Raw genomic sequence first — 23,558 nt, forward strand, 5'->3', positions numbered from 1 at the left:
TCCTCAGGAGTTACCCCAGTAGAATTAGCCCTGAACGGGGAACTTCGGGGGTGACCCCGGTACCCTTAGCACCTTCACTGGGAACCTCAGCGACTACTCCGGTATCCAGGTTAGATACCTTTCGGGATACCTCAGGGTGACCACTGGTAAGGTTAGAGCTGTTAAGGCTCCTCCCAATGCTGGACAACCTCGGGAAGGAGTATCCGGGACGGTTGCCCTAAAAGAACAAGTTACTTACCAACTAACATTCTTTCAATTGGATGTTCCTCCCACGTATTCTTCATCTTAGATATTCACATCTTCCAGCTTCGCGAAAATAAAAAGTCACCAAATGGCGCTGTGCTCGAGGTCGCAGCGTCTATGTCCCTCGAAGGCTGCCGTCGGGCATCAACGGCATCCGTAGTATAAAGGGCTCGAGCCGCGCCCGTTGGCTCCAGTTATGTTTTTATGATATGTTGAAGTGCATCCGGTGAGCAGGCATTCATAGACCTCCAGCTCTTAAGGAATTTAGAGAACAACTAGCGTAAACTGTATGGTGATGTAGGCTGGGAGGGTCGATGAGTAATACGTGGGAGGAACATCCAATCCAACGAACGTTACAGTTGGTAACTTGTTCTTCGAATGAATTGTGTCCTCCCACGTATTCCTCATCTTAGAAAGGCTCCCAAAGCAGTCTGAATTCGGAGGAGGGAGTGCAAAAAGGCCACCTTGAGATGATGTTGAGTCCAAGCAGTAGTGCTTCACGAAGGTGTGCATTGATGACCAGGTGGCCGCTGCACAAATAGCTTGCACCGGGACACCCCACTGAAGAGCCGTTGAAGTCGCCATGCTCCTAGTTGAATGAGCCATTAGCCCATCCGGAGGCTCTTTACCCGCCAATTTATAGCATTCAGTAATTGCCAAGATTATCCATCTGGACAGCGTCTGCTTTGTTACCGCTAAACCCAATTTGTGTCCAGTATACCTGACAAAGAGTTGGTCACTTTGTCGAAATTTAGCCAATCTGGAGATATAGAAACAGAGCTTTTATCGGGTCCAGTATGTTTAGCCTTTCCTCCTCCTTACTTTCATGCGGAGGAGGATGGAAAGAATGCAAGGTACTGTTAGGCAGAAACCTGTGCAGTTCCCTTAGGGACCACTACAAAAAAGTTTAAGACTACAGTTGTTATCAGTAAACCCAATTGGTAGCAGTCTGTACCACACAGATTTACCTGGTAGCTGTGGCTGAGCAGTCAGACCTCTCTCAAGAAGAGTTAGGCAGTATATAGAGTATACACATTAGGTACAAAAATACAGTAGCACAAGCAAACACTGACCAGAGCTTTGGTATAAAAGTATATAATTATTTATTTAAAAACACACTTGTAAAAAAATACACTGGCACCAATGTCAAGTAAGTTCAAACACAGTCACTAGAAATATATACACCTCCCTGATTAATTATTCGACACGTCTTAGGAAAAGAACACCACTTATTATCAACACAGAGGTGAGCGCTTAACCAAGATGGCACTCCAATAATTATTTAAAAAGGGAGAGAAAAGGCAGAAATAGGAAAACGCACAATACCAATACTTTTAAAGAACCACAGCAAGTCAAGAAAGGCAGGGTCTACTGTAGAGCAAAAAGTTCATAGACCAGGCCCACTCTTGAAGAGAGCAAGGAGGAATGTGCCCAAGATCACACAGTTGAAGTACACTTTAAAAGTCTTTGCAGATAGTTCAAAAAGGAGTTAGATCAGTTCAGAAAAGTTAGTTAACAGGTCCTAGGTCACCCCAGGATAGAGAGTCAAGGATTTACGGGACACCTTGGACAGTCTGTTGCAAGGGAGACCAGGCGGGACACAGTACCTGAAATGGTGAGAAAGCTCCAGCGGGGGCAGTTGTTCCTGGTAGCGGGTGCAAGTCGGTGCTTCGTCCAGGGGAAGAAAAGATCTCGACATGAGTAAAGTTGGAGGTCGTTGCACTGCCAGGGAAGAAACCAGCCGCGGAGTTTCACGGTTAAAAGGTTCTACCCTTTTATTTGCGGTAGTGGGGAAGCGTGGCAATCCGGACGCGGGGGTGCTTGGCACGGGCGATTCGACCACAAGACGATCAAGGAAGGCGAAAGAAGGGTGAACTGGTTAACCCCACCAGCCCAAAGAAGACGACTCTCCTGGAAGAAGATCTTCTCTGTCGTTGGGAAGTGGTGAGTCGGTTCAGCAGGGCTCCACCGGTGGTGTCGTCGTTGCAGGTCGGCTCAGCTTCTGCCTCTTCGGATTCTTTAGGTCCTGTGGCGACTTCTGAAGTTCCAGTCCCCAAAGCCCTGTTCTTATGCAGAAAACCCCCATTCATCAGTCCTAGCTGTCACTCAAACATGCCAAGTGGTGAGCCGGGCGTCTCACCACTGGGCCAATCACACAAGAGTGCGACTTGAGTTGCCGAGGCAACTCAATCCAGGGTGCCTATTCCCCCCTCCAACACATCCTGTAGACCCAGACAGAGTGGCACCACTTTTGGAGGCTTCTGTGGAGAAGCCCGCCAAAAGTGGAACAAAGGGCTCAACTTGGGTTGGAGTTAGAGGCGAACACAAACGCCATTTTAAAACGGAGTCCTGGCAAAAAGACCCAACCGGGGAATAAATATTAAATGAATAATCCGGCGGTATCTTTAACATTGCACCAAAAAAGTGGTGCATTAAAAATGAATGGGAAAATCCCGTAGGAAATATTCCGGTGGAATATTTCGCGTGGTAACCACTGCCACCAGCCAGAAACTCGACAAGGGGGGACTGGACAGTGACCCCTTGAAAAACATACCCTGGGGCAATCGAATTACCCCTACCAGTACTTCCACAATATGATGGTTTGTACTGGTTCTGTTCACAATTTAAGACTAGTAAAGTCAATGGTGACTTTACATGCCCTGGGAGACAGTAGTCAGTCCCAGGGTATGGAGTCTATGTTTGGGGGCCACTATGACATCCCTGTGTTACTGCACTGAGGATGCTGTGTAACACACTTACCAAAAACACATGAAGCCCTATGGAGTAAAAGACCCCATAGCCCATAAAACATTACAAAGTCAAAAGGACATTCTCAAATCATGCCCAAGAGTGGGAGAAAGAGTTTCACTCTTAGCAGGAAAAAAAATAAAACCCAAAAATCCAGCAAAGCTGCTGGGGGACTCACTAGGTTTGGGAAATTAGCCTATACAGAGAATTCTCCCTAACAGGTACTTTTCTGTGACAGGTGGAATTCAGAGACTATTTTTGGTCAAAAAGAACGTTTGTCCTTAAGAGTAACTTTGTCCCTATTGAAAATGGTGTGAGGCGGCTTACTAGAGAGTGCCTGCACCTCACTTACCCTGCAGGCTGATGCAATTGCCACTAGCAGAATTGTCTTCAAAGTGAGGAGCCTTAACGGGCAAGAATGTAATGGCTCAAAAGGGATACATGTGAGAAATGTTACTAAATTTAAATCCCAGATGGGAACCTGAAAGGGTGTTGGAGGGTACACATTTGTGAGCCCTTTCAGAAATTGAATAACCAAGGGCATTTTGAAGTAAATCACATCTTCTGAGGAGCGCTTAAAAATAGATAGCGCTGCTACATAACTTTTTATTGTACCAACTTGGAACCCCAAATTGGCCAAGCGTAAAATGAAAGAAAGTACTATAGGAATATCATAAGAATGGATCGACATTCTTATCCCTGCAGCAGTTACTGAACTTGTTCCAACGACACTGGTACAAGTATTTTGTTGCTGGCCTTCTGGCCGAAAGCAAAATCTCCATTACATCACCCGGGAGGTACCATTCCTTATATTTCAGCCTCACAGAAACCATGCGTGAAGGCTGAGTGTCTTGATCTCTGGATGGAGAACCCGACCTTCCTCTTGCGAGAGAAGATCCTCTCTTTGTGGAAGACGTATTGGAGGGCAGATGGACATGTCCAGAAGGTCCGGGTACCATGTCCTCCTGGCCCAATCCGGGGCAGTTAGGATCATGGATTTCCTGAACTTTCTTAACCTCCTGATTACATGAGGAATCACCGACACTGGAGGAAACACTGTGGAATTTCCCCGTCTACCACGAACGCATCCCCTAGAGCTCCTCTCAGAGGGAATTCCCTTGAGCACTACAGTTCACACTTCCTATCAACAGTGGTCGCGAACAGATCCACCTGAGGGGTTCCCCAAAGGGCGAAGATCTTTTGAAGGACTTCCTGAGCTAGTTCCCATTCGTGAGAAACTGTGCTCTGCCTGCTCAGAGCGTCCGTCGCCGTGTTCTGCTCTCCGGCTAGGTGAATTGCCGATAGAGAGATTCCTTCTTGCATTGCCAAGAACCAGAGCTGCATTGACTCTCTGCACAGTGGTAGTGACACTATGCCCCATCTCTTGTTGAGGTAGTACATGGCCACTGTATTGTCCGTCATTATCAGGACATTCTTTCCCCGTACAGAGGGCAGAAAGGTCTTCAGCACCAGTAGGATTGCCCTCAGCTCCAAAAGGTTGATGGGTAGGTTGGACTCCGATGGAGACCAACGACCGCCGATTGTCAGATCGTTGGTATGAGCTCCCCACCCCGTGAGTGAGGCGTCCGTCACTACGGTGATCTCCGGTCATGGTTGCCAAAAAGATTCTCCCTTGAGGATATTTTCCTTGCAAGCCCACCATAGAAGATCTTGAGCCACTCTGGCCGGGACTTGCAGAAGATCTGACATATCCCTGAAAAAATTGGGACCATTGAGTCCTGAGGGCCCAGTGAAGGGATCTCATTCTCAATCTGGCCTCTGGCACCAGAAAAGAACAAGTTACTTACCAACTGGTAACGTTCTTTCGACTGGATGTTCCTCCAACGTATTCCACATCTTGGACATGTAATGTCCACAGCTGTGTAGTTCGGAATTTTTTTCGGCAGAGGGCGTCCTGCGTCGAAGTCGTCGGGTCGATGTCCCTCGAAGGCCTCCATCGAGAGCGATGTGACCGGATGTTATAAATAGGACGCATTGGCAAGTCGCTTGCTAAGTCACTTGCTGTTCGCTGTTCGTGTTGTGGCTGCCAGTGTGAGCGTGGGCCTGTGATTTTACAAAATATCGGGGCCACCACAACCACCATCTGGAGGGCTTGGAGAGGCCAACAGGCATGGAGATGTGAAAGAGGATGAAGAGGAAAATCAAGATGAGCTAGAGGAAGTGCCTACCTCCAGCACCCAGATTTGGTCACACCCATCTTCATACCCCACCTACCAGCCATCACATTGCCACGCCTGCACAAGGAACCAGAAAAGACCTTAAAAACACTGTGTACGCGCATCGCGCGTGCGCATCACAAGTGGATCTTCAAGTGGCTTGGCTGTTAGGGTGGTGGGCGAGTGGTACCCCTTTCTTTATCCAACTTGCTGTTTTGTGCATAGGCCGTGTGAGTTGGTACTATATTGTTTGCAATGGCGTTTGGCCTGCGTAGTGGCCGCTTCACCGATATGCCTTGCACTTCAATTGTTAACGTTGACACTTTGATATGCAGCGGGAATGCTGCCAATTCAGTTTCAGCTTCTATGGGGGAACCTTCTCTTCCTGATGATTGTAATATAACATTTAAGGAGCGTATAACGAAATATTCAACATCAGGTAAGTGTTCATCCGAGCATGGTCTTGCTGAGTCTATGGCCACAGTAGTTGCTGGATCCATTTGCCCGCTCAGCATTTCCAAAGGCAGTAATGCTGCAACTGCGTCTAATTTTGTAGCAATTGCAGTTAGAGGAAAGTGTCCCATATGGCTTTAATTCGCCATCTTCTAGTATAAATGATGTAACGAATGATTCCATCTCAGATGGGGACTCTGCCAATGATAATTTGGGTGATGGCTCTGCCGAACCCACCTGCATTGCAATTTAAAGATTTACCTCATGATGCTAGTCCGTGTCCTTTCTCTAATCAAAAGGAAAGAAAACTGCCTTTGCCATCATCACAGCAACTCTATTCTAAGTCTACTGAGGCTAAGAGCAATTCCAGCCATAATGATCTACAGGCAGATGAGGGCAACGAAATACCCGATACCAATACGCCCTCTAGCCCATATTCTTTTCCGGTTATTATTAGGATACTGTACCTTCTTGATAAAGGCCACGATTTTACACATATGGAGCTGCGAGAAATGAAGTGCACTTCGAATTATATATCGATTAAACTTAATCACCTTGAGGGTTATATGATGGCTAAAGAGGCTTTTCCCCTCTGTGCTTTGCCCTTGTGCCGCCAGTGCACACCAGTTACCCAATGTTACTATTAGACCCCTTTCTGTAGAGAAACAGATCCAGTGCTGTATCCTCAACACGAATGAGAAGACACAGGGAGCCAATGATGATCCCCCATGTCTTCCCTATGTCGAGCCTGCTGTGAGCCCTGTCATTGATGGCAATGATATTGACTCTATCAAACAGAATATTAGAGAGATTAAGCTTACGCCAAATATAAAATCTCGCTCCCCCAGCCTGGTACAATGCCAGCACCTGCGGATAGTCCATATATCCTGAAAAATTATCGAAGAGTCTGCCATTGATGAGGCTAACGAATGTGTTAAGAATGAAAAATCTCTTTATTTCAAGGCGTTTAAGAAAAATCCATCTGAAAGCTAGAAAATGCGCTGAAAAGCGCAGAAAAGATAAACAGATGTTGAAGAAAGATAGCATCAATTAATCCGCTGTGGCAATGGATGCTGCTCACGTTTGCGAAAAGCAAATTGCCGTCGCCCCAAGAAGATGACACTATTGATGTCGATCAACTTTCGAAGGAAAGCCGTGCGTTGTTATTGCATCCCTCATCTCCTAAAATAATAATAAAAAAAGAAGACAAATACCATCAAGGCCCCTCTCAGTATTTGCCCCAATGGTATGCAGTAAAGAATATCTGCACTTCTAACTTGGCAACCAAAAGTAAACCAAAGGTGAACCAAAGGTGAAGGATTTGTTATCTGGTGTTCAGGATGGCCTAGCTCCATCACCTAAACAAGAATCCATGAAAACCCAAAATGGACTAGGAAACTACTTTCCTTCAACGGGTATAAAATCTACCTCCAAGTCAGCGACTAATGCACCTGCCCCAGTTATTTTTAAGAGGAAAGCAAACTCTATTGAACTCGAGTCCAATGAAAAAGTTACTCCTGCTTTAGGGATTCATGCCGGTCCATCATATTCTGAGGTTTGCTGCAAGGACACGCACAATGCTAAATTACTCCATCCTCCCACTAAGAACGATTATGTGACTATTTGTGGCCCTGGCAAACAGAGGCTTTCTACACCCAGCACGGATTGAGTTCCCAACAATGCCATCGGTAGTACCTATTGTGTCTTTACACAAGAATGAGCAGGGGGGGGGTCATTAGCAATGTTCCAACAGAATCTAACAAACCTAGGCCAAGAATTAGGACATAAATTAGTAGCTTCAATTCCAACAGGTCCTCTGTGTAATGATCAAATGCAGGAAACTATATCCGACCAACCATCCTTTACTAGCATGATTCAGATCCTAAATACAGCAGTAGAGAGTAGTGCCCTTTCTTCTCAATTATTAGCAAGAGAATTTAACTTAACCGAGATGAAATACTCCCAGCCGCAGACCATGAAGGATCCTCATCATGTTTCTCCGGTCTGTCAAATTTGAGTCACTTCATTCCCCTACTAACAAAGATACCACTATGGCCACCTCAGAGATCCCTGTGAACCCAAATCCAATATAACATCTCATAACCCGGCTCCTTTAGAGCAGCTATCTAATGAAGGGGCAGCCCCATCAGAGGAGCTTAACATCATAGGACTAGAAGGGAACCCTGAAATCTTAAGGGGTGAAAGGATCAATAGGAATTTCCTTTTGGGAATATAAGCAAGGATACCCTCATTGCGCATCCTTACCACTGCGGACTTTGATCGAATCGCCTTGGCGAGTGAGAATAATCACAGAATGTTAAGATATGTATGTAATCCAATGGTGTTAAAATTAATTTGGAGCTTTAGATCAGAATTAAAGGATATGGGTTTTTGTCATAACACCTTTAACTGGGAGCTTGAGGCCCATGAATTCTTGCAGAAACCAGTTCCAAAGTTAGCTGGCTACCATCTTTGATGAAGTTTATCTTGATATCATCCTTCTACAGGAAACGATGAGTACTACCGATGTAGCTCTAGAAGGGTATTATACTGTCTGTAGGCATGCAACTAAGGGCCTACTGGGACGTCCAATGGGAGGGCTAGCAATTGAAATTAGCAATAGGATTAAATGTAAATCGTCCCAGGTACATCTTTTTCCTAATGTGGTAGCAATTGAAATGGATATATACGAAAAAGATGTGGACCGGCTGTTTGTGCTATCTTTATATTGGAATCTATTGAAAATAGTTTTAGAGGAGTTGTTTGATGACTTGGATCTAAGTTTAGAATGTATATACAACTTGAGAGCCTTGCCTAAGATAATCATAGCGGGTGATTTTAATTCCTTATGTCTCATGAGCAATGTGGAGAATAATTCCAATGGTAACACAGTGAAGCTTGGAGCTCATAGTCGTGGTGCCAAATGGGTTGCTTACTTTGACACTTGGGAGTTATCCTTTGTCAGCATTCCGGCAGCGGGTCTTCAGCACACATGGTGTCAAGGAAATTCCACCTCAATGATTGACTTGTTTGCTATTTCTAACCCATTGTTGCATTTAGTCTTGCCGGTGTTGATCCATCCGATTACTACAGGTGACCATGCGCCTGTTCAGATAAACTTAACACCGTTACATGATTGCCATAGTATTAACCACCTGCTTCCTCTAAATGAAATCAATCGACCCAAGCTATCAGTGAGGTGGAATCCTGATCTATGTAAGCAAATATCAGAGAAAGTAAAATCTGAATTCATTATCGCTTCACTGCATTGGCGTCCACGCTTATCACCATTTGTTAAAGAAAGAATAATATGTGAGATAATTGCTGTCGCTATACAAGATATCCAGGTTAAACCTTCAACAAAAGGACCACCCCAGCCTCAAAAATGTAATTCTGAGACCCAGCTTCTAAAATGCAAAAAAAACAAACACTGCGTAGTATCAAAAAGGTCATCCACAACCATGCTCAGTTTAAATTTGCTAAAAAAAAATGTTTTTAAAGAAAAAAAAAACGAATTTTAATATTGTACAAAAACTAAAATATTTTTGCGGAGAGCAAAGTCAAATGAGGTTAACTGCGAGATTGTACGCAAATTATGTATGCATGACACTAAGTACATATGGTCTATTATACGCAATACCACTATCTAAAGCAGCTTTTAATGAGAACATAATACCTGCGCACATATGGGTTTTTTTTTTATATATCAGAGAAATTCTCTATTCCTGCTTGTCTCAAATCTGATGCGTTTGTGTTGGGTTTTCCAGTGAAATTGGACACTTTGAATTGGTCCGAGAATGACATTGTTTGGGCAATTAATAATTTATCTCAGTCTAATGCAGCGGGTCCGGATGGCATACCTTCATGCAAGTACAAAGCCGAACCGGACGTATGGGCAACCATACTTAAGATCAAGTTTGATGTAATTTTGAAAACTGGCAATATACCAGATCAATGGGGAACATCAATAATTGTTCCAATCTACAAGAAAGGCAATGCATTGGATCCCCACAATTACCGACCCATTTTGCTTATTGACACAAGCGCAAAGATCTTTGCAAGCTTAGTATTGCATGATCTTGAAAAGCATATTGCAAGAAACAATATTCTTGCGAAAACCCAGATAGGTTTTAGGAAGGAGATGGGCACTTCTCTGAATGCAACTCTGATGTCCCATATCATTGCCAACACGAAAAAGAAAGGCACGTACCCTGTATATATTGCAAGTATCAACCTCTCCTCTGCCTTTGACTGTGTGGTAAGGAAGTTACTTTGGTCTAAAATACTTCCATTGGGCATTCCTCCAGAAATAATACATTGGTGAATAAGGTTGCATTCTAACACTGCCTTTAAGGTAAAGCTGTCAAGAGAAGGTGCCATCACTGAAGCTATTAAAACTATATTGGCCTCAAACAAGGCTGGAACCTTGCAGCAATTCTCTTTAATCTTTATCTTTTTGTCTAGAACAGGTATGGAAGGAGCTTGGGATATACCCAGCAAGAATTGGCACGCTCAGACTTCATTGTCTAGCATTTGCTGATGATTTGCTCATAATGGACACTACTCCAGCTGGCCTTCAGGCTAAATTGTCTGCATTTCAAAAATATGCCTATAACTTAAACCTTATTCCTAATGTTAGCAAAACAAGTATCTCGATTCTCCATGCTGGTAGAAAAATAAAATCATTCAGATGGAAAATTGGTGAACTTTTAGTACAACTATAAACTGAGATTTGCTACCTTCGATACCAACTAAGTAGCAACTCTTACATTTCCATCTGGAAAGAAAGACTTAACCAGAAAGCACGTTCGTTAGGAAGCCAAATAAAGCCAATTTTTACAAAATATTGTCAATCCTCTCTTATCCGTCTATGTGATTTTGTTACTATGAAAGTGCAAGCCGCCCTTATTTACATTCTGGATATATGCCCTTTTGATTTAAGCTCCTATCTTGACTATCTGCAAGGTCGACTACTCAAAGGAGCTTTACACATTGCATTGTCAATTCCGAATTGTGTGATTAGGCATGAGTTAAGTATTATATCATTATCTTGCAGAGTGTTATGGTGCTCGTTATCTAGCTATGCAAAGTTTCTGAATCCTCCAAACAATTGCTTATATAAATATCTGCAATGTCTAATGGAAGAAAAATCAGTTGGTTCCATTAATAGGTTTAAAACCCGTATGCAAGAGATTTTAGACAGACTTGGTGTAACGCACAATAATCTATGCATTAGACCTGTCTTTGTTAAAAAGAAATTGTTCGAAGAAGATTGGATTCGAACCATGGACCAATTGAAACTATATTCTTCGTATTTAGCATATGCTAAATTCTTAAGGAAGCGTTTGCCATGTAATCCTTATGTTGCTGTATTTCCTTGTTCTGGTATCAGAGGGTTATACATGTGTTTTAAGATGAACCAATTTCGTGCTAAGGAACGATGTCAGCACTGGGCAGGCATGACAGCATGTATGCAATCTATGCAATGAAGTTCCTCACTGTCTAGAACCATATGAAACCCTGAAACATTTGGTGCTAGAATGTCCCCATTTTAAAAATCCACGTACGCTTTTATTGATGAAATCTGTTAGTACGGAATTTGTTTACTGCACTGAATTTTTATGGGACAGACTGATGAATGGTATACATTACCCATACATTTTAGTATTAGGACATTTTTTAAAGATTGTGGAAAAAGTACTTGCACGTTTTGAAATTCTAGATGAAATCAGCCAATCTTGATAAATTAAATGAACTTTAAAGTTTTTAGGGTGTAAAATACATGTTGTGCAAAAGGTAAATGTGTGACACTATATGAATGTAAAGATGTTTAATATTGTTTCAATGTGTTTTGTATGAATTGTTATTTAACAATATGGTAAATGTGTTTTTTCTAAAGGTTTATTTCTTAACCAAATACAAAAAAAAAATCAAAATAAAAGAAATGGGACGCATGGCACCCGTAGTCTCAGTTTATGTTTTTTCCCCCCATAACGTGTGACATGCACATATCCAATGGCTGCTTGACTGCACATAGCCTTGCTGAAACGTAAGCTGCAATCGCATAGGAAATTCTGCAGAGGGGCAGGCTGGGAGGGAAGATGTGGAATACGTTGGAGGAACATCCAGTCGAAAGAACGTTACCAGTTGGTAAGTAACTTGTTCTTCGAATGGATTGTGTCCCCCAACTTATTCCACATCTTTGACAGACTCCCAAAGCAGTACCAGAAAATGGAGGAGGGAAAAGAATTTAGAGTACCCAATCAGATGGCAGAATAAAGAACCGCCTTACCAAAGGCCATATCTTGACCATGAAGTGTATCAAGGGAGTAATGTTGAACAAAGGTGTGGATAGAAGCCCACGTGGTTGCATCACAAATGTTCCAAATAGGAACTCCCCTCTGCAGGGCTGTGGAAGTAGCCACGCCCCTAGTGAAATGAGCTTGCAACCCATCAGGAGGGTCCTTATCCGCCAAACGGTAACATTCAGTAATTGTGAGGATAATCCACCTGGACAAGGTCTGTTTTGTAACAGCCTGGCCCAATCGGTGACCAGCATACCCCACAAAAAGTTGATCGCCCACTCTGACCCTGGATATCCTAGAAATATAAAAGCTGAGCGCTCTCCTAGGATCCAACCTATGGAGGCGCTCCTCATCCTTGCCAAGATGAGGAGGAGGAGGATAGAAAGAAGGAAGGAAGAACCAATTTCTGGCTCAAATGAAATTCAGACACTATCTTAGGTAGAAAGGATGGACGTACCCTCAGTACAACCCTATCCTTATGGAACACAGTAAAGGGCGGCTTAGATGCAAGTGCCTGCAATTCACTCACTCTGCGAGCGGAAGTAACCGCAACCAAGAACACCGTCTTGAAAGACAATAGCCTCAAAAGACAAGAGTGCAAAGGTTCAAACGGAGCACCCCTAAGGATTTTCAAAACCAAATTCAGATCCCAAACTGGCACCTGGAAAGAGGACGGCGGGAACACATTAGTGAGGCCTTTAAGAAATTGTGAAACCAAAAGGAATCAAAGTAAGAACATTCTTCAGACAGAAGATAGACAGCACCGCCAGGTAACCTTTAATGGTACCCACTTGAAGGCCCCTGTCTGTCACTACAGTCACCTCCGGCCATGGTTGCCAAAACGGTTCCCCATTCATCAGGTTTCCCTCGTTGGCCCACCACAGAAGATCCTCGGAGACCAAGAGTGGAATCAGAACAGGATCCGACATCTTGCCCGAGAACTGTGACCACTGCATCTTGAGGACCCATTGCAGGGATCTCATCCTCAGCCTGGCTTCCAGCACAAGAAAAATGCAGGATGCCATGAGGCCGAGCAACCTTAAGAATTTGAAAGCCGGGAGAGTCTGGGCATGTTGAAACTTGTTCACCATCTGCACAATGTGATGAGCCCTTACCATGGGAGGCGAGCACTTCCCTCAAGGACGTGTCCAACACAGCCCCAATGTACTGGAGCTGTTGGGAAAGTGTCAGATGAGACTTCTTGAAATTGGAGGGAGAAGGCTAGCTTGTGGAGGGAGCGGCAGGTGAGACTGAGGTGAGCCAATGCTTGCTCTGGAGAGGGCGCACGGATCAGCCAGTTGTCCTGGTATGGGTACACGTGAATTCCCCCTCGCATGAGATACGCTGCCACTACCATTGGCTTGGTGAACACCCTCTGGCGGAGTTCCATCCGAACAGCAGGACCCGAAACTGAAAGTGTGAGTCACCAGCCGCAAACCTCAGGTACTTTCTGTGTTTGGGATGAATCGGCACATGAAAGTAAGCATCCTGTAGGTCCAAAGACACCAACCAATCCTGAATTTGAAGGGCTTGGAGGACTTGAGAAAGAGTAACCATCTTGAACTTGTCCTTCCTGAGAGGTTTGTTCAAACAACGTAAATCCAGGATGGGTCTCAATCCTCAGTCTTTCTTTGCAATCAAAAAAATATGGGGAATACCAACCCTTGTTCCTCTCCGCTATAGGCACCAGTTCTATAGCGCCTTTCTCTAGCACGGTCAAGATTTCCTGCACAAGGAGCGGATCCAGAAGCTTCAACGAGAGATTCCGCGGTGGATTGTCTTGAGGCCGCTTTAGGAAGGGAAGGCAGTAGCCGGGCCAGAATGTGGGGCTTCCCATGTGGCCATGACCCTTTTTTGTAATGCTTTATAAAAGGGGAAGACAGGGTCCTTTAGGGGAACTAGATTTCCATCCCATAAACTCAATGACTCTATTCATCAAATTTCTGTACCCAGAGACTGCATGGTATGCAGGGTTGAGTCTATCAAAATCTACTTCAGGAGAAGTATCCAGGCCACAGGCTGTTTGTAGGCATTCATACAGGTCAGCCAGTTTAGATCTAGGATCTATGAATTCTTCAGGGACATCATTTCTAGTCCCTAATTTCACTCCAGCTGGAGTAATGTCCTTTTCAGAGGAATGCTCCTCAAAAATGGGCGACGGACCTGAAAGAGTCTTGTCTAGGTTGTGGTTGGTATATCTTTTTGGGTGACTCAGTAGGCATCGACCTCTGCTTCGACAAAAGTGTCGATTTTAGCGCCAGAATTAAAGTTGGCCTTGACAATGGCGTCTATGTCATCGTCACTGGCTTCGACAACGATGGCGGGTGGGTTCCCGGAGCCATCTCGTTAGTCGTCACCTCCGATTTATGCACCGGTAGGTCTGATTTTTCTTTACGAGGTGTCGGAGAAATTTCTTCTGGCGACTGTCGGATTTCGCGCGTCTGGTCTTTGACCTGCCCCTGTCACTTTTGGAGTGAGATGGGGCATGGTCTCCACGCAGCTTTTTTGAGGGGGTCTGGGTGGCGTTCGAAAGTTTTTATCATCAAAGCCCTAAAGGCCTCCCATTTTTGGGGGGAATCATGTTTTGAAGGGTATGGAATGACCCTTGTGTCAGCCGACGAGGAAGAGGACGAAGGAGATCGGTGTCGTCTTTTCTTCGACTTTTAAGACAAAGAAGAGGAAGATTTCCTCAAACGACTTCTCGATCTCGATTTCCTCGACCTACGCCGGGATTTTTCACTCCATTCTCTCGATTCTTTTTCCTTTCTCAAAGAACCGCCAGTTTACCTCTACGTTCCTTACGAGCCTTGTTGGTCATAGCCTGACAGGAACCGCACTCGTCGATACGATGGTCCGGGCCCAAACATCAGAGGCAATTTCGATGGGGGTCTGATCAACATTCGTCCCGCACTTCTGACATTTCTTAAAGCCAGTTTTGGGTAATGAAAGGATTCGACGAGGAAGACATCGCAGTAAAACTGAAGCCCCGTTTTCATGACACGAAGCAGTAGCTATCGGAAAAACGGAACGGGAGCTGCTCGAGCCCTTTATACTACGGATGACGTTGACGCTCGACGGCAGCCCTCGAGGGACAGACATTGCGACCTCGAGCACAGTGCTCTCTGGTGAAAGTCTTTTCGATTCAACGGTAAAGTACTTACCGGATGATTCCCCTTCTTGTCAATGAACTGTTGAAGGTGAGCCGAAGGAACACGTCCTCCCACCTGACGAGCCTACACTGAAGTGTCCGAACAGGTAGCGAGTCGCAGTAAAAACAGGGATCCCACTGATGTTAAGGGCCTACGCACTCCAGACAAAAGGGAAGGAGGACTCAGCCTCGAGAAGCGACATTCGCAAGAATAACAGGACACAAAAACCTGATGCTCTGGCATACATGGAGATGAAGAAGACCGCGGAACCAGAGCAGGAAGAGATGAAGGTCAAGAGGGAAAAAACAAAAGCCCCACGATGCAAGTAAGTCCCACCCCACCGCGCAGAGAAAAGGAGTGAAGGGCGATGCGCTGGGCGGGGCAGGCGGGTCTACAGCCACGTGCAGTGGTCCCCCTTAAAATAGACGAAGGACAAAACATGCTTTGGATGCTTCAAAGGTGCTCCCGTCCCACAGGATGGACTGTCCCAAAACTATGGAGGAAAGGGAATGGGACGCAGGAGCATTTGCTTTATTGGACTGAAAGAAATACAGCCTGTGCACATTTCCTTAGATGAAGCCTGTGCAAATTCCATTAAATAAAAGATGCATCATCCCAGTGCCTTGTGCTGCAATTGCACCCAGGACCATAAAAAAAGCAAAGAGCAGGGCTGAGTCTCCCTACCCTGATGTGCAGCAATCAAGCTCTGCACATTCAAGAGCCTGAAAGACCAATCCTTATCCCCTAGACTTACAAACTGTGTATGAACTCTTACAGATAGAAAGAAACTGTCAATGCCATAAATGTGGGGAACCAGCTGAAGGTCGAGTAGGGGAGAGAGCAACCAATTCTGGGAATGTTGGGGCTTTATTTTTTCACAACAACCAACCTCCAACATTCCCAGAATCAGTTTATGAGTATTGGGTAGGCAGCACTTTGGCTTTGGGTTGAGCTTTTTTGGTGACATCAAAAAGAATACATTTTGAAAGATCATCACCGACGAATTAGCTTATGTCCGCCAATATTTACTGAGAGCAATCAATGTCTAATGAGAGACAGTGAAAAGCAGTAGATAAAAACCAACAATTAATTGAAAGGACAGTACAAGGCAAAGTGAATGACAGGTGATAGTTGTTACAGGAGAAAAGCATGAAGGGAAAGAGAAAGATCCAAAATAGGATGACCTGAAAGCAGAGATGCACTAAAGAGGGGAACAGAGTTCAATAGTTACAGAGATGAAGAGAACATGGAAGAGAGACGCACAACTGCAAAAAAGATGTGACAGACGAGGGGCAGTCCAGCAGACATTGGGAATGAGGCAGCAACACAGAAGAAAAAGACAGCAACAGGTTTGGGGACAGGCCTGCATGTGCTTCTGCTTTGATAACTGCCTCGTCTACAATTTTATTTCAAACCACACAAGCAAGTTCTGTACTGTAAACTACTCTCTCAGGCACACATTTAGTCTAAATCTGTAGTAGTTATACCAGAGTTTCTGTGCCCAAATATCATAAAGATGGAGCAGTGTAGCACTCGCCAATAAACTATATGAGGCCAAATAACTTGGCTATACTGCTATACAAGTCTTTTGTTATTGATATTTTATACTCATGGATGGATGTGAAATACTTTACTCTTGCAAAGTAGAAAACTAATGTTTACTCTCTTGAAATTGGATTTACCCTCTCATTCTAAAAATATGAACTAATATACCCCACATAAAAATCCTATCAAGACCACCGACTAGATGAGACGTCAATGCTTTCAGAAGGGCATTCCTCCTAAGCAGGTCCAGCCCACATGAATCCTTTTGTCCAATGTCCATTGGTGGAGAGGTGTTGGCAGCAGAGGGGTCTGTGCCATCCTTCTAATGTGAAGCCTGGTGAGTCAGATCCCTATAGGCTGCCTTTGGCTCTCACTCTGAAGAGATGCTTCTTGGGAAAAACAGGTTGACTTAGTGCCCCACAATCTTAGTACAACTCATTTTAGCAGGAGCGAAACATTATCATTCCTAACAAATAGGTAACAAGTATGTGTTCATCAGAAACAGACTAGTAGAGAGACAATTCTTAACGTACCTGCCTCTCGCTAACACGAAGTGGCCCAAACGCCAAACACTGTATTAATTTAGCAATCAACATCAAAAAACAGCAGGCTGTATTTACAAGCACCTGAAAAAATAAAATATATGCATATTACAGTCTACTTGCAGTAAAGCACAGATGTGGCATGCAATATAATTCTAAATATTTAGTTATACATTTATATAGAATAACATACTGCAGCGCAAAGTGTTTAAAATACAGTTAATACAATAAATAACTAAACAGGACATACATTAGAGCTCCGCAATTAACTACAATGCAACTGTTGCCTCAGCCTGGGTGATGAAAGCTCAGTGACAGAAGAATAGTGTTTGATATGTACTGTTCAAACAACAAGAGGCTCTGAAATGATGGTGGAAATTACACAATTTGTTTTGAATGAATTGCAGCAATACCAAAAAATGGAAGTATAAAATATGTGATTTATAATTAAGTAATACATTACAAATGGACTGAACAGAAATGATGGCATGAAGCAAATTAGAATGAACTCAATTGAACAACAGACCGTTTTGGGACATCAGTTCTCAAATATTTTTCACACAAAAAAAGGACTAAAATTTCATTTATTTTCAAAGCACTTTTGGCCCTGCCTCCCCATACCACACACTTGGCCTTCCCCTTCATTACATTTCCCACTGCCACAGTCAGCCCCTGACAGATGGCTACGGTATTCTTTGAGAGAAAGGTTGGGAGGTGTATGGAGGAAAGTTACAATGGACTAGCACTATCGTAGTCACTACAGTGAGTAACTTTTTTACGCCAACGTTCTATCCTCTTTCCTCCATACTTCATCAAGATTCCCAAGTACAGACTTATATGAGGGAGAATGGTCCCATTTCCAGCTTAAATGAAGCGATTCTTGAGGACTTGTCGAAACTGAATGTCTACCCGTGAACTTGTATCCAGACAATAGTGTCAGCAAAAAGCAGAAGAGGTAGGCCAAGTTGTTGCCCTGGAATTGTGTTCACTTTCCAAAGACTTGTCCCGTAGGACTCGTCTTTGGAAAGTGAACACATCTGTTGTGGCCCTCAAAATGAGCTTGGAGCCCCTTAAATTGAGACAGGTCTTGAACACAGCATCTTTCGAATGTGCAGAGGGAGAGACGCCTTGGACACCTGGGAACCCTTTCTGGAATTCCTAAAGGTAACAGAGTATAGAATAGTCTTACCACCTCTGTCCTGTTCAGATAAAATGTCATGGCTCTTCTGAACAGTTTCACATTTTCCCCATCTCTGACCATGGATTAGGGGAAAGAAAATGGTAGAGTGATTTCTTGGTTAATACAAAAATCTGATATGACTTTAGGTAAAAAGATGGGGTGAGTGCGAGTACCACTGCCCAAGTGGAATACTGTAAATGGTTCTTCAGCCAATAGGACTTCAATTTCACGTATGTGCTGTGGCAAACCAGAAGGAGTAAGACTAATTACTGACATGTTTCAAGGGTGTTCATTAAAATTGAAAGAAAAACACCTATCTAGCCCTACCACTATGAGGGAAGATCCCTATCTAGTAAACAAACAAATGGTTCTCAAAAGAAAAAAAACAGTCTTTATTCTGAATTCTAAGAAACGGTCTCGGTCCTTGGCGGTTGGATGGCCCAATATTTTGGATCTCCTTCCCAACAGAAAAATAAAGAATTCGCCAAGTTCAGGATCTCTTTCCAAACAAAGGTTTTAAAGAAAGGTCTGTCAAAGTTAATCAATTTCTTGTAGCACAGTCCTCAGCCTCTCCATAGGTTCTGTATGCCACTTATTCAACTCTTGATATAGATTCCATACGGTTTCCTTTTCCTCAGGAAAAGACAACGTTTTGGTACCACAGCTACAACATTTTTCGCTTGGTGCTTTAACGTGTCCTTATCTGGTTTTGGACCCTCCCGTTTCGATCTCTTCCCAGTGCGGATCACTAGGTTTCCTGTTTTCAGGAATGCCTAAAGTCCTCGGACCCTCTATCAGGCTTGTTGTAGCAGGCCCTCTGTACGGCATCTGGCTGTATAGGTTGTCCGGGATCCAGTAAGGGCTTCCCAAAGCCTTCTGATCGGCTTGTTCTGTCTCTATTTGAGTTTATCTGGCTCCCGTAACCCTTGTGGCCTTGCCAGCCTCGAATCACTACTTGTCCTGTGGAGCTCAGGGATTTGGTCTCTATGCTGCACTCTGGTCTTGGCGTCCGTTAACAGGCCCCCAGATCGACCACGGCTTCAGTGTGGTCGCACCACCACCACTAGGCGGTTGCTTTACCGTCCCAGTCTCCTTCTTGGCCCAGGCCTCTTTGCCGGTCAGGACGCCAGCCTTATGCAGTCTTGCGAGCGTTTCATTCGCCCTCCAGGCTACTGCTTGCTTCGCAGTCTAGCGTGGCTGTGTCCCTCCAAGACGTCTTCCCAGAGACTCGCCTCTGCGTCGGAATCGCTCTCCTCCATTCAAAGTTCCTCATGGTTTTATTTAAGTCATCATAATGCAAATGGGGTGTGTCATTTCTCTTTGACTGTGGAGTTCAGGTGAGATCCAGCATTACCTGAAACCATAAAGATTGAAAAAATGTCAATATTCAGTGAATCCAAAAGAGGGTTAACAATCTTTCCAATTCCCATTTAAGCCGACAATGTATGCTGGACCGGGAGGAATGAGAGTCCTTGTCCCCAAAAGGGAAGTCACTCCGAGTGAGGTCCCACTTGACCAGACCGCTAGGGAGGCTCTTGCTGAACACTCGCCTCCCTATCCTCTGGAGAGAACGCTGAATAGTCCAACTACCTGACAATCTTTATCTGAAAGGTCAACTTTCAAGATACTAGTTTGATATCAGTCATCTACGTACAGATGCAAGAGCTACGTTGAGATCCCACTTGGTGCGAGGAACCTCAATTGGCGGATTTAAATGACAGTCCACTTCACTAGTAGATTAGAGATCGAAAAAGATTGGCTGTCAGAGGTCAAATACACACCCAACGCGTAGGAGGTACACCCTCTAGAACTCGACTTGAATACCTTATGTCACAAAGTCCGATACAAGGAACAAGTTACTTACCTGTAACTGTTGTTCTCCAGCATGGGTCTGGCATGGATTCACATGCTCATGAATATTGCCCGTCGTCAGGCTGGGAATCCTCGGTAAAGAAAAGAATCAGTATCAGTTTCGTTTCTGATCTGTCTTTCTTAGTAGTAACCAATCACTGATCTCTGGGTCATACTGCCCCCAGCCAATGACTGCCCTCTCCCTAAGCCCTGCCTCCGGCAGCCATCCTCAGATTTGGTAGCACGCCAAGTGGCAGTGTGACCAAGTGAAGAGCCGCAGCGGGGTAGGTGGGAGGGTTCGCATGTGAATCCATGCCAGACCCATGCTGGAGAACAACAGTTACAGGTAAGTAACTTGTTCCTTCTCCAGCATGGGGTCTGGCATGGATTCACATGCTCATGAATAAAAGAATACATAGCAGTATACACATGCACAACCACGGGAGGTGGCAACAGGCTCAACATTAAGCAATACAACAACTCAACATTAAGCATCTCTTACCTCCTCACCAGGCTCACCTTAAGCGAACAGGTTGCGCAGCACTGCTTGGCCGACCCTGGACTCCTCCCTGGAGTCCCGATCGACGCAGTAGAATCTTGTGAAGGTGTGCGTCGACCTCCACATAGCAGCCCTGCAGATGTCCAGCAGGGGCACACCAGACAGGAACGCTGTGGTAGCAGCGATCGCTCTGGTCGAATGGGCTCTCGGACGGCCGGGCAGCGGTCGGTTTGCCAACCGGTGACAATGCATGATGCAGCCGGAGAGCCATCTGGAAAGGAGTCTTCGAGAGAGCCTTCCCTTGATTCACAGACCCAAAGTTCACGAATAGCTGTGACGTCTTCCGAAAACTCTTCGTGCGGTCCACGTAGCACTTCAGCGCTCTAGCTACATCCAGCGAGTGCAAAGTCCTCTCGGCCGGCGTCGAAGGCGACGGGAAGAAAACTGGTAACACCAAGGGTTCGTTGAGGTGGAAGTCCAACGGCACCTTTGGCATGAAGGAGAGGTGCGTCCTAAGCACTACCCTTGTGTCATGAAAAGTCAAGTATGGAGGCTTGCAAGATGAGGCCTGAATCTCTCCCACTCGTCGTGCAGAGGTGATGGCCACGAGGAACGCGGTCTTCCATGACAGGAACATCAAGAGCGCCGAATGCATAGGCTCGAATGGGGCTCCCATGAGCCTGGTCAGCACCACATTAAGTTCCCACGCCGGGGCAGGAGCCTTCACCGGCGGGAATGAACGGAATAGTCCCTTCATAAATTCCTTTACCAGGCGATGAGACCACAAGGACGCTCGTCCCGTAGTCCTGGTATATCGGGAGATGGCAGCCAGATGCATTTTTATGGAGGCGTGAGCCAGTCCAGCTTTGGCCAGCGACAGTAAGTACGGCAGCACTTGAGGGGCCGTAATCCGCAGAGGGTTAATCTTCTGTGCACGGCACCAGACAGAGAACCTCTTCCATTTATGACCGTAACACTTGAGAGTTGAGGACGCCCTGGCCTTTGCAAGAGCCTCTCTGCAATCAGCCGGGATATCGTACCCTCCAAACTCTAGCGCTGCAGGAGCCAGGCCTGCAAGTTCAGCGACTGTGGGTCGTGGTGTAGAATGGCGCCTCCTTCTCTGGAGAGAAGATCCGCGTCCGCCGGCAGCCTGACTGGCGGGGACGTTGACAAGTCCAGAAGGTCCGGGAACCAGATCTGCCTCGGCCACGCCGGTGCAATGAGGATCATCCTGCACCTGAACTTCTTGAGCTGGCTGATAAGGCGGAGCAGCAACGGAGGGAACGCGTATTGAAACAGGCCGTCCCAAGGGAACGAGAAAGCATCGCCCATGCTCCTCGGCTGTAGGAACCTGCTGGCGAACCTCTGGCACTTGGAGTTCGTCGCCGTCGCGAACAGGTCGATCTGGGGTTTGCCCCATCGTTGGAAGAGTCGATCCACTTGATCCTGGCGCAGTTCCCACTCGTGGTACGAGCGCAGCTCCCTACCGAGTAAGTCTGCAATGGTATTTTTTATTCCTGCCAGGTGGAAGGGAACCAGAAACATCCCCTTGGCGACGGCCCAGTGCCACAGATCCTGGGCCTCCTTGTTCCAAGTTCCCTTGACCATGCTCGGATTAGCCAGTCGCCCAGGTAGGGGTAGACGTGGATCCCCTGCAGGCGCAGCCGCGCCGCCACTGGTGCCAGGCACTTGGTGAAAACCCTGGGTGCCGACTTTAATCCGAACGGTAGGGCTCTGAATTGGTAGTGGCGTCCTTGAACCACGAACCTGAGGAACTTCCTGTGCCTTTCTAGAATGGGGATGTGGAAGTAGGCATCCTCCAGGTCCAGAGACGATAGGAAGTCGCCTTCCTCCAGCTGTCCCAGTACGTGCTGGAGGGTGACCATCCTGAATTTCTGCGCCTTGATGTATTTGTTTAACCGACGCAGGTCTAGGATGGGGCGCCAACCGCCGGTCTTCTTCCTGACGAAGAAGTACCACTCCGGAGCCCCGGAGCCTCGGAGCCTCCTGGGGACGAGCTCGATGGCACATTTCTTGAGCATTGCCTTTACCTCCAACAGCAGTTGAGGGATGTGATTCTCCTTCCTGGCCACGGGAGGAATGCGAGGGCACTTTTTTAGGAATTCCAGCGAGTGCCCGTTGGCCAGGGTGTCCAACACCAAACGATCGGTGGAGATGGACTCCCACACCCTGACGAACTTCGTCAGTCGGCCTCCCACTGGGGTGCTTCGGTGGGGGCCCGACCACCCGGCCGGGTCAGTCTTGCTTGGAAGCGGCCTTGCCGCCTTGGCCTCCTTGGCGACGATGGCAGGAACCCCCCTTGCTTGCCGCGACCTCTGTAGGCCTCCTGGGAAGAGGAGCGGGCCGCCTGGCGGTAGGTGGAGGAGCCACCGCTGGATCCTTTGGAGGCACAAGCACTACAAGGGCCCAGGCCGTCTCCGAGTCGGTCTTGATGGCCTGTAGAGACTCATCCACCGCCTTACCAAAGAGGTTGTTGCCGTCAAACGGCATGTCCAACACTCTGGTCTGGATGTCCTGGCGAAAGTCTGTCGCCTTGAGCCATCCTCGTCGTCGGAGGCAAACTCTGTTGCCAGTTGGCGAAATCTGGTATCGGCAATGTCCGTTGCCACCGTAATGGCGTGATCAGACGCCACCTCGCCCTCCTGCAGAATTTCTAGGGCCTCAGCCCTTTTGTCATCAGGCAGGAAATCTAGCAGGGGAGCTATCTTGAACCAGAGCTCCCTGTCGTAGCGGGCGACGATCGCTAAGGCATTGGCCGCCATAATCGTTGTCGCCGCCGAGATGACTCCTCGTCCCATAGAGCCCAACTTCTTACCCTCGCTGTCCGGCGGGGAAGTGGAAGTTG

The 23,558-nt window shown here is 46.0% G+C and overlaps 1 protein-coding gene across 1 annotated transcript in view; it reads right to left on the minus strand.

Moving 5' to 3' along the window:
- The window catches only part of AMFR (autocrine motility factor receptor), a 1,604,297-nt gene that overhangs the window by 1,497,228 nt on the left and 83,511 nt on the right, over window positions 1–23,558 (minus strand). Inside the window, exon 2 of the mRNA XM_069640231.1 lies at window positions 17,154–17,246. Within this exon, the coding sequence (XP_069496332.1) occupies window positions 17,154–17,246 (93 nt within the window). The remainder of the gene's footprint in view (window positions 1–17,153; window positions 17,247–23,558) is intronic.

Source organism: Ambystoma mexicanum, chromosome 1q (genome assembly GCF_040938575.1).
Source record: "Ambystoma mexicanum isolate Mex_15411 chromosome 1q, UKY_AmexF1_1, whole genome shotgun sequence".
NCBI lineage: Eukaryota > Metazoa > Chordata > Amphibia > Caudata > Ambystomatidae > Ambystoma > Ambystoma mexicanum.